The following is a 15,502-nucleotide window of genomic DNA, read 5'->3' on the forward strand; positions in this document are numbered from 1 at the left end:
GGTTCAGGTCTTAAGAGCATCTGCAGCTCTGCCAATCTTTGAACATCCTGCTTGGGAGGGGAGAGCACACCAACACCTTCCTTTCATTTCCCTCTGTTAAGAAATCAAGAGTTACCCAAAGCAAACTCAGGCATTTCAGGCAGTGATGGGATGGAGAGACGGACAAGAAGTGGGAATGGCAGAGAAATATCCCCCTTGGAGGCACTTGTCCCACCCCACTTGCTCACATGAATGATGGCCTCAGTCAGCACTTACTTCTTGGCATCATACCTCCCCTGCTCCCTTCCTTCTGCAAACAGCATCTTTTCCCCAGTTTTCTCCCTGTCCCTAGCCTCTACACGGTCAGAAAAAATCTTCCTCCCATTTGCAGCCTCCTGAACCAAGCTCCATCCCCTGCAGATGTTGTGATCACAACCACTTTATCACCATTAGTCCAGATCCCATGAGGTCTGGATGGCAAAGACACAACTTCAAGGTGGGAGGAAGGGGAGGTGCAATGCTCCAGAGAAGTACGAGAATAACTCTTCAGGGTAAACTGTTAGGATGGGGATGAGAGTCTGCAGGACTGTATGGTGAGGGTGCAGCAAGGGTCAGGACTCCACTATGTTGAGCATGGAGGAAACAAAGATACAGCCAAGGAGAGGTCAGGATGAAAAATAAAGGTCATGTTTTTTGGTTTGGGGCAGTTTGTGTGTGTGTAGGGGGTTATTTTGTTGTGGTTTTTTTTCCACAACCCGATGGTGGAAATGTGTCTTAACTGAGAGGCAAAGGCAGGTAAAAGCATGCACAGGGCACACATGCCTTCTGTTAGGCTGGCAACCCTGCAGTAGCGTATCTGTTTTCCACACTGAGCAAAGGGAAAACAAAGAGTGTGCAGATGGAGGAGTACCCCGCTTGACCCTTCTTGTACCTGGTCTATCCAGGTGCATGGAGCTCTTGGGTCTGTGCTCAGCCTCTCCAAAGATTTCTGGGCTTCAGATTAACCCTCCTAACCTTGGACATTTAGGGACAAACCCTGGAGGTGGTGGAGTGAGTCTGGTGAGTCTTGGTCAAACCAAGCCCTAGCAAGGCAAAAGACCCCTTAGCATCTCGTTGCAGAGGTGGAATAGCACCTTATCCCTCTGCAGCTGGTGTTTGCAGAATGTGACCCCAGCAGGTTGCTTTAGGTGCCAGATGGCAGACCTGGGATTTAACCATGATCTCTAGAGTCCCAAACAAGGGCCTTCATCTTGTCCTGGAGACCAGGACTTTGCTCCTCTCTCTGATACACATGTGTCTATGCCTCACTTTCCTGTCTCTACTTGCTAATGTTTCAACCTCACAGAGGTGGCGTGAAGTTTAATTAGCTCCAGGCAAAACCCTTTGAGATCCTCAGATGAGAGATGCTATAGAAGCGCAAAGTATTAATTTAACATTATTAAAATAATTGGTTAGTGGATGATGAACAGAGGGTTAGCGTTAGCGGTATTTATTCTTAATGGGAGATGAGGAGGAAATAACATTCCTCATGGTTCAGCGGTAGGACTGGTTTCTTAGTGTTTGTACTAATGGTTTGGACAGAAGCAGGACACTTGCAATTGTTAAAGATGCAGCTGATAATGAAATAGCAGGTGCTATTAAGACATACAGAGAAATGCTGTGTCTACACCATAATCTTATGCAAATAAGTTCAGGAGTGGAATATGCTCTTTTAGATGTCTTAAGTGTAATGTGATGCCACCGGGTGGGAGTTACACATCAGCTAATTATAGCATGAATAGCACTGAATTAGGTTATATAGCAGTGGAAAGTGATCTCGGCATATTGACAGACCCAGCGTGTTAGAGTTACTGATATTTTATTAAAGCAAAATAGTTATTGGCAGTACAAGGTATTTTTCCTCCGTAAGCCGTAATAGACGCACCAGATGAGAGCGCAGTAGAGTCACCGCAGTCTCCCAGGGCCCGAAGCACGCACCAACTCTCAACAGAGACAACAGAAATGATTAGTTGAGGTTGGGATATTTCATTATCCCTTTCACAGTCCAGCTGCCGAGTGCAGGCAGCTGCTTTCCAGGTGACCACTTTTCTAAGGCAGGCACTTGTGTCTGGAAGTACTTATTTATTAAAAGTCCTATTTGCCTTTATTTACAATTTGCTGAACTTTCTTTTTGGCCTGCAATGTCCCCTCTGGGCAGCTGCCTTCAGCGGCTGGGTGCTTTGTCACCTTTGTTTCTGTGTTTCAGCCAACACCATTCAGGGATTTGAGAGGCTGATGCTGGAGGGCAATATTTCGCTCTGCACATGCTGAAACAATTTTCTCTACTGTTTCTCCCCACTCTTGGGGGAGGGCAGAACATTTTTGGCAGTGCAGAGGAAGACTGGAGTGAGAAGGTTACTTTTTGACAGGTATGTCCCTTTTTCTGCTCCCCTGAAAATCCACCACATTTTGGTTCTGAAGAACTTCAGTTGCAGATGCTGGGCAGACATCTGGGAGAGTGTGGTGTGTAAACCCACAGGATGCTCCACATGCTCCTGCTCTGGATGGATTAGGAGGTCAAGGAAGAGGAGATAGGGGAAACCATGGGCAAAACATTCTGGAGAAGAGGCCCCATCACTCGCTTCTACATGAACAAACCTGCAAAACCCACTGTCAAGTGGTTCCATCCCTTTAATCTTGATTCACGCAGCAGCTGTGATCAGTTACCTAGGATGAATTATGTTGCTCGCTCATGGAAGGGGTCTGTGATGTTGGTGCAAGAACCTGAACCCTGCCGGTGACCCCAAGCCCAGCTCAGTTCGATTCAGTTTGGCAGAGCTGCCTCATCATCAGACTCAAGCACCAGGCACAGTTGGGTGTTTTGTGGTTTTTTTTCCCCTTTTGTTTTAAATGGAGAAATTACATTGGAAAAATCAGACAGTCACAGTCAAAAATTAGGAAGTGGCAGAACTGAAGTCACCCGTAGAAAAAAGGAATAATAATACTTGATCCTGTAATTAAAGTCTGGGTTGCAGTGTGTCAGTGCAGGGAACAGATTTAGGATTGCAGAAGCTACTTTCAGTCTGGCACTACCTAATTCCTGAGAGTCTGACACCGCAACCCTAACATTGTATTAAAACCAGGCTCAGTTTGGTTTGGCTTTTCATCGTTTTATTATTTGGATGGCAACACACCTTACAACAGACATCAAGGCTGCAAGACACATCAGTCTAACATAGAGTGAGTTTTTGGTCTGAAGAGTTACATGTCTTAAATGTGTGTGACTAGTAAACAGCAAGATAAGATGCTGATTATTATATTCCTGCTCAGTGGTGGGGCTGGGAATACAAACGACATTCCTAGATGCTTAACCTATACCCATGTGCTGTCCCTCTGTGCAAATGTGCTGGATGTGTTTGAAACCTACTGTGCTATTACACTTGAACGGAGTCTGGGTAACTGTCCATTTAGTTTTAGAAAATCTAGACATTTCTGTCGTGCTGCAGCTGGAGGAAATAAATGGGAGCTAGCAGGACATCTTGAAGAATTTGGGTGCTTGTGTTTTGACATCGAGTCCAAAAGGGTTTCCTTCCAAGCTATTCTCGGGAGACGAGTTCCCACGCTCTGCAGAGCTTTGATGGGATTGCTGTGTCTGTTTGTTTTGTAGAAGTGCTTACCAAAATCTCAAGTCAGCATTTTGCCATGGCTTTCATTCCACGATAGGGGATGTACAGTTTGGGGAGTGTTGCGGTTTAACCCCAGCCAGCAGCTAAATCCCACACACCCGCATGCTCACTCCTTCCCTGGTGGGCTGGGGAGAGAATCGGAAGTGTAAAAGTGAGAAAACTCTTGGGTTGAGATAAAGACAGTTTAATAAGTAATGCAAAAGCCACACACACAAACAAAACAAAGCAAGGATTTCATTCCCCACTTCCCATCACCAGGCAGCTGTTCAGCCATCTCCAGGAAAGCAGGGCTCCATCACACGTAACGGTGACTTGGGAAGATAAATGCCATCACTCCCAACATCCCCTCACTTCCTTCTTCTTCCCAGCTGTACATGCTGAGCATGACGTCATACGGTACGGGATATCCCTTGGGTCACTGGGGTCATCTGTCCTGGCTGTGTCCCCTCCCAACTCCTTGTGCACCCCCAGCCTCCTCGCTGGTGGAGTGGGGTGAGGAGCAGAAGAGGTCTTGACTCTGTAAGCCCTGCTCAGCGGTAACTAAAACATCCCTGAATTATCAATGCGGTTTCCAGCACAAATCCAAAACATAGCCCATACCAGCTACCGTGAAGAAAACTAACTCTACCCCAGCCAAAACCAGCACAAGGAGTAGCTAATGGGCTATGCATCAACCCTCTGGAGATTACGTATTTAAAATTCCTGATCCAGCATGCGGCAACGCTAAAGGAGACTTAATGGGATGAAGACTCCTAGGGAACGGAGAGCAGGAGCTGCAGTGCTGCTTTTGCTCTCTCAAATCTGCAAAGCAAACTGAGAGCGTGCTGAGAATGGCAGAGATCTCCCTTTACGATTCCTGGCACTGGAAATACAAAACTTTCCTCCATCAGAAAGATGGAGCAATTTGAGTTTGAAATTGAGGTGTTCATTTTATCTAGTGTCAGCCACTAGAGAGAAGCCAAGCCCTAAAATTTTAGGCCACCACCAAACTTTGTAACACTCAGGTTCAGCCGTATACTGGGTTACTTTTGCATGTGTTGCCATAGATGCCCGTCTGCAAATCCCCACGCATAGAGGCACAATCTCTGCTCCGGGGAGCAAGGACATTGAGGGGTGATCTTGGAGTTAACCCTCCAGCAGCCCCCACGTGCTCTCACAACTCAGCCTCTGAAGTTTGGGAGTGGGTGAATAATTTAACATCCGCACTTAGTCTTTATAGCTGATTTTAATGGGGGGTAATAGCACTGCTAATAACAAAATCCATTGAAGACACCCTGTGCAAGTCCATAACATTAGTTTAATGGCAAAAGGTAATTGGCATGCAGTTGAAGCTGTCCTTTTGTATTAACCCTGTGGATTTCTAGGCAGAAATCTTCCTTGAAGCAATGGCCTTGGCAATGCATGTGGACTAAAATACAGATGTGTTTTGTGCTAAGCAAATGCAAATCTGGATCGAAACAGGGTGCACCGCAACCAGTTCACATTTCTGGCTTGTGTTTACACCAGACAGATAAGACGAGACATGGTGACAGTGCTGAAAGCACCGACAATTAGTGTGTGGTGTAAGCTTCGTGGGCTTGTGCAGCCCAGGTGCTGTGTACCCACCGCTTTCATTGACCTGTCACTAATTGGCAACACCAGAATTTTTAAGATTCAACCCTGACCACCTCTGATCAGACACTTTCAAACCAGATGCCAAAAATCCCTGAATCTGCCAGGGACTATTTAACAGTTGCTGAGCAATGGATTAGAGGGTTGCCTCTTCCCAGTAGGGAGGTACCAGCAGCTGTACCACAGATTTGCAGTCTTCTCAGCAGGGCCAAAGAGCACGGGCTATGCACAGCTACTCTGAAAGGACATCCCTGCCTAAGATGTCCCACTGCCCTTGGACAGGACAGTTTTTAGGGCTGCGGGTTTACCCAGGGGAAGGTTACGCTGTACCTGCTATGTGGATAGAGAGAGAGAGCATCTCCACAGCTGTACCTTCTGCCCAAGGGATGGGTCTTTCACCCATCACCCCTTCTCCTTTCATGGTGTCCTTGGAACTCTCCAGCCTGCAGAGTGATCCCATGGCTGCTAGCACTGGAGTCAGAGCTCTCCAGGGCATGAGTGTGGTTTTCTGACCAGTGTAGTCCCAAAGGGTACAGTGTCAACTTTCAATCCGAAATCATTGCTCCTCCCATGTTCCAGGGTTGTCCTCATCCTCCCAGCCTGGCTTTGTGTTAATTCTGTCCCTCTCTGTTCCCATTTGCTCAGGTGCACGAGGAAGGAGCGGTGTGAGCGCTCCAGCGAACCTCGGAGATTCGCCTCGGAGATGAAGCAGTGCGTCCGGCTTACTGTGCATCCCAACAACATCTCCGTCTCCCAGTACAACGTATTGGTGAGGAACGCTAATCCTTCCCCCCCTTCAGGTTTAATCTGCCCATGTAGTCTGACAGACCCAGGTATGTGCAACCTGGATTCAGCGTGAGTGGGAAGGACTGGCAGCTTGATGCAAGAGGTTCTCCAGAGTCCATTAGTTTCCCCAGCAACTTCCCTGGCACAGAAAAATATTTGCCATGGGAGGACATTTTGACCTTGGTTATCCCCTGTCTAGAAGCACGGAAAGAGGCTTCCCTGTTTATTGTGAGTAGCTGAGGGCAAGTCTGTAGTGACTTTGCTCTGCAAGTGTTGTGTGTACCCAGTGTAGTTGTTTACTTCCCCGGGAGAGAGATTTGTTTATGGCTGAGCATGGACTTTAAGCAAGGGTCATCATCATGGTTAGAAATTCCCTTCTAGAAGAAGGACAAGTGAGGGATACCATGAGTTATTTCAGTAAGCTCCAAGTTCCCATCATCTTGGGTGGAGGCGTTTCTTTCTTAAGCCTTCTAAGAACTCCACCCTCTCCAGCTCCAGCACTAAGTATGCAGAGCAGAGAGGCAGGATGCTACGCAGAGAAATCTAAGGCTGCCGAGCTTCACGCTGTCTCTTGTCACCTTCCTCAGGACAAGGTGTAATCTTTATGGCCTTGAGCTACTCAAGTCAGCAGCCAATGAAACCACACAGTGAATACTGGCAGAGCAGTGGATGAGCCTGACCATTTTCTGGGCTTGAGGCAAGAAATCTCTGTTGAAGATCTAACCAGCTTGTGGCTTCTCTCCTGACTCATGACAGCAGTACCTTATGTAGTGAGATCCCTACACACTCTGAGAAGGAGGCAGAGACCCATTTCATTCAGGCTGCTAAGGCCCTATCTTTTTGCCCATACTAGTTTGGGCTGCAACTAATTTGATAACCCAGACCCCAAAAACTCCATCTCTGGAGAAACTGGTCACTAGCCCCACACCCTGAAAGGTCTAAAGGGAATTGCTCGAAGTGCAGTTGCCAGACATCTTCCAGGTAACAGGTTTTGGAGTGCTAGGGTTTCTTCAGGAATAATGAAATCAAACTTTCAAAGCCTGCATGTCCAATCATTGCTGCTTTGTTTCAGCCTCTTAACTGTGCCATGACTTTACTTTCCTAGGCTTCAAACAAAACTGACCTGAGACATCTTAAGTAAGTTCTTTGTTCTTCTGGGAGTTCAAAGTTTCTTTTTCTTATACTCTCCATAGTTGTTGAATTCTTTCATGTTGGAATAAATCCTGGGGGACTAGCTGGCTCAGGGTAATTTAAAATGATAACAGAATAAAAGACCTTTACCTCTAGGTTACTCCCAGGGCAAGTCAATCCAGAGCTGCTGGGATCAGAAGTTGCCTTCGTCTGACTGTTGCCCAGGAATTTGTGTGAACATTTTGATGGGAGTCTCAGCCCAATCCCAGATAGACTGGTGACCCAGCGCATCCACAGTCACCACAGATAGTCTCTTGGCAAATCAGGAAGGGATCACCAACAAACGAATGGTTGATGGTGTCCTTACTGAGTCTCACCTGGGTTCTAGCAAAGGGTTAATGATACTGAGTTCTTGCCCACAGGGACAGAGAAGGTATCTGTGTGGCTAGCCAATCTTTTAAATTTGGGGCAATAATAGGGACTTGAAAAACTGTGTCTGAGTCTGTTTCAGTCCAGGGCTGCTGCTCTGGAATGTCTGAGAAGAGATACTTGCTGCCAGTTCCAGAGTAAGTGTGTGGGATGTAGGACTTCTTGTCTGTTCGGAGAGTGCGCTGGCCCATGATATTAGTGGCCAAGCACTACTGGTCTATCCATTGGTGTCATCTTCTGCATGGCACACCTTCATTCTGCATCATCCCTGCTCAGAAAGAGATTTGTTAAGCAGAGTAGTTTCCCCTTTTCCATTGCTAGTAGGGTATTAATGTTTAGGGAGAATGGATGTAACCTGAGTGCTAAATCCATCCAAATAACAAAAGCTTTTTCCTACTCCCCATCCAAGACAAAAAAAATCACCTTTCCCATTGCCATTCCCATTGCCTGAAAATGAACATACTCTCACAAAGGCTTTATGTCAGTCAGGGCTAAGGTCTGCGTGCTCAGCCTTTCTCCCTGATGATGCCTAGCGTAAAGGAATAGCTCCAAGCCTTCTCTAAGTGAGGAAAACACAGTGTGTGGGAGCAGTAAGCATTATGTTATGTTATCAGCCTCTCCTGCTTTGTTTCCTGGACTGACCTCCTCTGTTCTTTGTGCTGGTAGAAGCAACGCTTCAGCATGCCTTCGTGTCTCCTTTCAGTGGCTGTCACCTCAGATGGGGCCTCAGCTAGCTCATGGAGGAGGCAAGTGTGGAGAGCATCTGCATTTGTGCCTGTGTCTAATGGTTGACTCTAGTGTTTGGTCACAAAACCACTAAATTTATACTAACTACTAGGTCATCAGCAGATGCTAGAAGTACCCTGGGATGCCTTTCTGTGCTCAGATATGTTCTAGTGGGTTGGACAGGAACCTCAGTGTCGGAGAGACGTGGTGCAGGACCTTAGCTGGTCTGGGAAGTCAGTAGCGAGAGGGTCCCTCTCCAGAGAATGAGCATGGTGGAAACCAGCCATGAGACTCCATTTTTCATGACCATGAGCAATGACATAGCAATGCCAATGGGTGTTGTGAACTCTAAAAACATGGGCAATTCCTCCTTCACAGCTTTTTTTTTATGTATGGAGCCCCAGTATAGCATGTCCCCAGACCCAACTGCTTCTTTGGTGGGATGGGCAGGAGAGGTTTGCTGTGCCTCTAGAGATAGCGGGTTTTTTGTGGTGGACTGAAGGCTGTAACTAGACTCTCCTTACACAGGAACTTGGTGACAGAGCGCTCCCCCATCTGCTGATGCTAGGAGAGCAGGCCGTAGAGAGTTAGACTGGAGCGCTACAGTTTCTCTGTAGTCTGCAGAGTGCCTCTTGTGAGTAGTAGTCACCTTCCTCAGAAACCGCGTGCCTTGGGGCCACCAAAACCCTGGTCTTCACGGCTGGCTCCAAAGACTCCCTACCTAACCTTACACTTGCATGAGAGATAGTGAGCACTCCCTCCCCCACACTGACCCAGCCATCACTGGGATGCAGTGCAGTTGTCCCTGCATAGCCACATACCACTTGTGTCGGCATCAGCATCTCATCCCCTTCCCCCTCCGCACACACATCCCTCTCCTGAATCTCTGCTTTCTGTTGAAGGAGGATGCTCTCTCTAGCAAGAGGCTCTTTGTCCAACCTCTCCAGTGTAATTCTCTCCTGCTGACCTAGCTCTGTTATTTGGCTTAGTATTCTCTCTTTTCTCTTTTTTCTATCTTTTCTTCCCTCCCTCCATCTCTGCTTGCAGCTGGTCTTGGAGACCTATAACGTCCCTGAGCTATCAGCAGGAGTCAATTGCACCTTCGAGGACCTTTCGGAGATGGATGGCTTGGTGGTGGGCAGTCAGATCCAATGCATCTCGCCAGCTGCCAAAGAGGTGCCCCAGATCATCACAGAGAACGGTGGGTATCCCACAGCTCCTCCCTCTACACCACTTCTCCCTCCCTTTCTCACCCCACACCCCTGTGTCTCTCCTTCTGCTGTCTCCCAAAGCAGAGTTTGGCTCACGGGAGCCTGAGGAGAGGGTATGCAAAGCACAGGGAGTAGGTGGGATGCTGTACTGGTGCTTGCTGGTGGAGCTACGCAACAGCACATTGGAGTATGAGTTGTCTGAATGTGTGTGTGTTTGTGTGTGCACACATGTGCAAGCATTGAACTGCAATACCAGTACCTGCATTAAGGTGCTTATGTGTGTGATACTATATGTTTTCAGACTGCCACCGAGTGGCAATTGCATATATCTAGCAAAGACAAGAGGTGGATGTGGGATATTCGTTCACTTTTTGCCCAGGCTAGTGTTATACAACCCAGGGAATGAGGTTATACCTGCTCTCAACACATCCCATACGATGCAGTAGCCAGAAAGTCCTGGAGACCTGAAAGATCCTGTCCGTAATTTCATCCTGCTCCTCCCAGATTTAGATCTGTACACTCCGTTCCTTGTCTCTGTCCCCATCCTTTGCTGCCTTCAGCTGTTCCAGGCCTGCTGCTGGCTCCCTCTCCCAAAGTGGTCCAGCACAGAAAAACACCTTGTCTCCAAGGATGGTCCCCCCACCCACAACTTCCTGCCATTTTTTATTTCCCTTTTCTAACAACTTTTCTAGGTATTTCAAGAGCACCTGAGGCTCTTTGCAGGGACTTACTGCAAAAACCTCGACCCTGTTGATCATCCCAGGAGACGCAGAGAGGATGCTGCCATTTTTGTCCTTGGCTTCTTGTGAAAAATTTACTGCCAAACTTGTCTCTGAGGATCCTCAGGTCACAGAAAATGAAGTGACGCGAACTGTCACCGTCATCTCTACTCTCCCCAAGCTGCACACAGCTGCAGGTGCTCTCTCCACTGTGGTCCCAAAACCAGCCCCCAGAGGGCTGTTACCATTTTCAGGTCCCACTCAGTTATCAGTCATGTTTGCTTACCAAGATAGATGCCAGAAACTATTTCCTTGGTATGGACATCTGTCCCAGGCCAGGCTATAATCAACCAGCAAACAAAAATAGCAGTGGAAGCTGGAGGCAGGACAAGAGAAAGAAATTTATGTGAAGCATGGCTTTCAGAGAAGCTGGGCACCTGCGGCTTGTATCAACTTCAGCAGCTGGTGCTCTGCACCTCTGCAAAGACCAAGTCTTCCATGCATAGTGCCAGAAGCTGGATTTGAGTGAAAGGATGTGTGGCTCTGTAGCACATCTGATCCCTGGGACTATCCAATCCTCGCATCCTGTTTTAAAATATAGGCAAGACGCTGACAAAGTTGTTAAATACGAAGCAGTTAACAGAGCTGTCAAAGCTGGCGGCAACAGATGGGCAGCAGAGTCGAGCACTGGCAGCAAAATGTGTTTGGTGAAGTGTGTGGTCCGTGCGCGTCTCCATGTGTGTGTGCGTGTATGTGCCTGTAGGCGGGTGAGCGTGCACACGGGCACACGCTGCCACGAATTGTCAAGTTTGTTTTGGCCTGATTGATTAATGAATCTTTCAGGTGAGGAGGAAAATAATAGAGGTGAAAAGGCCAACCAGGCTGAAGTCTTGAATTAAACATGGGTCCTTTCCCCGCCAAATTACTGCACCCACTCATTACCCACAGCTGATGGACTCTGAAGAGGGTTTTTGGCATTGTGGGAAGAGGTAACAGTTGACTGCCCAGCATGGGAGCAGTGGAAAAGGGAATGAAGAGATGGTGCGTAGGAGCTGAGGTGCAGGCTTTGCTGCAGATGAGTCTGCTATGGAAATGGCTGGGTCCTTCTGGAAGTGCAATGGCTTGTGGATGTCTCTCACACTGGGATGGGTTCTGTATAGTCAAAGGCTGGGGTGAATGGACCTTGAGGTGAATGGGGTGGATGAACCTGGAGGAACTGTTCACGTGGGAATCTTCCTGTTCATCAGTATTTTCCACACTGCAAATAGGGAGCCCCTACCCTATCCTCACTGTTACGGTGTATATCTTCCTTGCTCATTCCTTCATGCTTCTTCCTCAAGGTATAACCTCTCTTTGGGGGCAGGATCTGGAGATGACCTTTTTCAGGCATGGTTGTCCAGACTATTGGGCCCTATTCAGAGATGTTAAATAGTGAGGGCGAGGAGAAAGTAGATCTTTTTTTATCACCTTAGGAAAGCAGGTACGTTTATCCTTCAGACAGTGTATGCACAGGCCGCCAATGTCTGGGGCCAGCAGTCAAATATTCCACCGGCCTCTTCCTTCTGGTGACATCAAATGAAGCAGCACCAAGGAAGAACTTTAAGGACAGTACTCCATTTTAACAGCCTCCTAATTCCAGACATCTACGTCCATTCTTTGAGCTTAGCTTTCCTACTTGATGACTTCAGTCACCATATTTTTGAAATTCCTGAGGTATAGTCTAGACCTGTTGTCGTCATCCAGCCCAGACTCTGCTCCCAAGTACGATGATTTCCGGTGGTGAAGACATGCTCCATGACCCCAGTACCATAAGGGAGGAGATGTACCTGTTGGAGAACTGGGATTTAAAAGGATTTTATTGCACTTTCTACATCTATTGAGGATAGATTAGCCAAGGTACTGTGGGACAGCTCAGGTTCAGATTGGTGGCATGGCCAACAGGGCTTAACTAGGCTAACAAAACAGTCACACACTGATGTGTCTATTTTTTCCCCAGGAGACCATCACATTGTCCAGCTTCAGCTCAAGTCCAAGGAAACCGGTATGACCTTTGCCAGCACCAGCTTCGTCTTCTACAACTGCAGCGTCCACAACTCGTATGTTCATTTCTTTTGATACCTGCTTTCCATTCCACCCCTGGATCTACCGCAGAACCCACTGCTGACTGAGGCATGTGTCCCTCAGGAAGCTGGTTAGGTGTGGAGGTGACCAGGGGTCGGGACCACTTGTGTAATAGTCGGCATGGTGGGGTCCCTCCTGAGAAGACCAAGAGTAGTATAGTGACCATGTCTTCTGCTGTTGAGCCTCCTTTGCAGGAAGGCATCGTCTTGAAGAGTGGCACATCCTCATGTGTCCCTGAGGCACGGGACCATCACATTAGTGGGAGTTTGCCACAGAATTGAGTCAAAAGTGAGTCATGACCTCAGCAAATGGCCCTCTCATCTTCCTATTAAGCAGTTTTTTGTGGATGGCTGGATCCTACCCATGCATACGCACCTCCAACCTCATCCATGCTGTCAGTCCCACCAGTAGGAGCCAGCCCCAGGTGGTTCACATGGGCTTGGACCCTCAGATCTGGAAAGACAACAGTTTCTGGTTCCTGCATGATGTGAATTGAGCAGGGAACATCCAGCTGATTCCCTCAAGATCATCTTTTCCATCCTTCAACCTCCTTTCCTGCCCTGCACCCCATTCTTCTGGGGTTTAGCTGGCACCCAGGGCTGCTCAGGATCTGCCCCACTGGAGCGAGTCTGCAGCTTTCCTGCAGAAAGATGCTCTTCCAGCAGGTTGATCCACCCCTGAGCAAGGCTGAGCATCTCTGTACCCACCACTGAGCCATCAGAAGTGCCAAAAGCAGATAATTACTGCGGCTCAGCAATTCACAAGGAAAGGCAAATCCTATTTCCATGTTCCTGCTGCTTTGACAAACAGTGTCAGAAAACAAGTGTTGGGGGGGAGAGCAGGAGGGATGGTGGTGTTAAATATTTATGGCATGTTTTGGTTTCTTACTTGACAAACTATAATGCACTATCCATTTTTAATTTGATGTATCAGAGCAAGCACTTGTTACCAATTTGAAGAATAGCTCGCTGTACCAGAGCTGAAAGTGGATTGGAGTTGAGCGAGATTTCAGAGAGACAGGGGAGAGGGTGTGCGTCTGCCTGTTGGGCTCAGCCAAGCTCTACTGGAGGCAATTTTTTCATTCCTGCCCATTAAAAACCCAGTGACACATAAGGGCCAGGAAAATTCCCTTCCCCAGCAAGTCCCCTTCAGGTATTTCAGAGCCTGCAGCTCCATGAAGATCTCCAACAGTGTGAGTGACCAGGAGTCACTACCATCCAGTACTTGTTTCGTGCAGTGAGCTTGTTATGGCTCAGTTTGGTTGCTGGTGAGCAGACATTGTATTGAATTTAATAATAAAAAAATTGTGATGTAGGTATAAGTCAGTGATGTAACACAGCCAGGAGAGGTGTTTGCAGCTCTTACTCTATGGGGTCTATGGGGAATAGGGGAGCAAAACCTTGTAAGATGGAGGGAATGGCTCTTTCTTACATCTTGAATAGGTGACGTCCTAAATATGCCCTCTGCTTCCTGGGCAGCTGCTATAATAGTTTTTCCTTGAGGAAAAGAATACAGTTAATATATTTGCAAGAGCCCCATCACCCTGGGCAGAACTCACACCAATAAGCCTGTGGGACACAGAGGGAGAAAATTCCCTGCTTCATCCTTGGCTTTCTGACTTTGGTGCATCCCAGTTTCTGTCTGGCCTCATGTGTGAGAGCGGCAGAATTAACCAGATGGGACTGCTGGTGCACAGGACCTGCACTCCGTGGGCATCACTCCTCCCACCAGCCTCTCCCTTGGCCACCTTCTCATGATGGGTTTGCAGCTCCCAGGGCACTGGTGCAGTTCGGTGTGGAGGCAGCAAAGCTGTAGCAGTTTCCACCCATTCCGAATCTTGTATTTTTTTGTTACACTCGGGTTTTTGTTATGGGCAAAAAAGGGAATGCCTCTTATGTATGAAGCTGAGAACTTGTTGATAGTCTGATTAAGAGTTGTAACAGGGCAACCAAAATACAACAAATACTTATTATTACTCTAGTTAACAATTATATGAATGCAATCTAAATAATCTAATAGGAGACACTTGTGATCACAGTGACAACCAGCTCAGGCTGCAAGTCCAAGTGCAAGCCCAGCACCATCCTGCGACCTGATGGTGTTAGGTCAGTTCAAAGCCTAGTGATGGCAAAAGCAATGTTTGCCAGGCTATATTTCCCTCTGAGAAACGCTGTATCAGCCTCAAGGCCTGTCCTGTTGGCTGACAGGACACGGCTGGCCAAGTGATGACTCTTTATCTCTGTTTCCAGGTGTCTGTCCTGCGTGGAGAGCCCTTACCGGTGTCACTGGTGCAAGTACCGCCACGTCTGCACTCATGACCCCAGCTCCTGCTCTTTCCAGGAGGGACGAGTCAAGCTGCCCGAGGTAGGCAGGGGCACAGGGCATGTGTCGCATATGTGGGCTGCTCAGGGCTGATGTCACCTTTTGGCTTGGGTCAGACAAACAGTCCAGGAAGCCTTCTCCACCTCCAGTCCCACCCTCACCCTGAAGGAGACCCGCACCTTTCCCTCTGCAGAGAGCTCCTCTCCTCCTGCTGTACCAGACCCCCAGGGAGCTGCCCTCTCCCTCCTATACATTACAGCGAGTGTGTTACCTCGGAAAATCATTGCAAGCTGCCAGCACCAAGGGACTGGGAGGGATGGGAAGCACTAGGCATGCATCTCCTCCAGGAGAGAAGGAGGTTGCCTCTAAGCAGATACCCCAGGCTGCTGAGATCTGGGGAGGATTTAGGGCTATGTCCACAGTGTCAGTGGATTTCAGCTGTGCTCTGAGCATCTCTGTGGTTTCGTGGGTTTGGTGCCTAATGGCCAGTGCATCAAACTGCCTACAGAAGAGGCCAGGGAATGCCTTATTGCCAGTCACTGAGCTGAACTGGACCTTGAGGCTTAATACAGAGCTGGCTACTGCTCTGCAAATGCTGTCTGGCTCATGTTGTAACTAACGAGCACTTGCAGACAAGTGGAGCTCAGGAGAATACAGATAGGAAGCCACTTAATTACTTCCTGGTCAGGAATGGTCTGAAAGCATCCTGGCCTGTCTGGTAAATGAGCCGAGATGGCTCGGTTTTTTCCTGGCCCAGGGGACCAGTACCCATTAAGAGATCTGATATCTGCTGAACAACCGG

At 48.1% G+C, this 15,502-nt stretch overlaps 1 protein-coding gene across 1 annotated transcript in view; it reads left to right on the forward strand.

The window, feature by feature from the left end:
- LOC104165769 (plexin-A4) overlaps nt 1-15,502 on the forward strand; it is a gene marked incomplete at its 5' end in the record, with an annotated part of 154,549 nt that overhangs the window by 35,010 nt on the left and 104,037 nt on the right. The window contains 4 exons of the mRNA XM_009705507.1: nt 5,901-6,024; nt 9,375-9,528; nt 12,254-12,353; nt 14,628-14,742. Of these exons, the coding sequence (XP_009703809.1) occupies nt 5,901-6,024; nt 9,375-9,528; nt 12,254-12,353; nt 14,628-14,742 (493 nt within the window). The remainder of the gene's footprint in view (nt 1-5,900; nt 6,025-9,374; nt 9,529-12,253; nt 12,354-14,627; nt 14,743-15,502) is intronic.

Source organism: Cariama cristata, unplaced genomic scaffold, assembly GCF_000690535.1.
Source record: "Cariama cristata isolate BGI_N322 unplaced genomic scaffold, ASM69053v1 scaffold198, whole genome shotgun sequence".
Classification (NCBI taxonomy): Eukaryota; Metazoa; Chordata; class Aves; order Cariamiformes; family Cariamidae; genus Cariama; species Cariama cristata.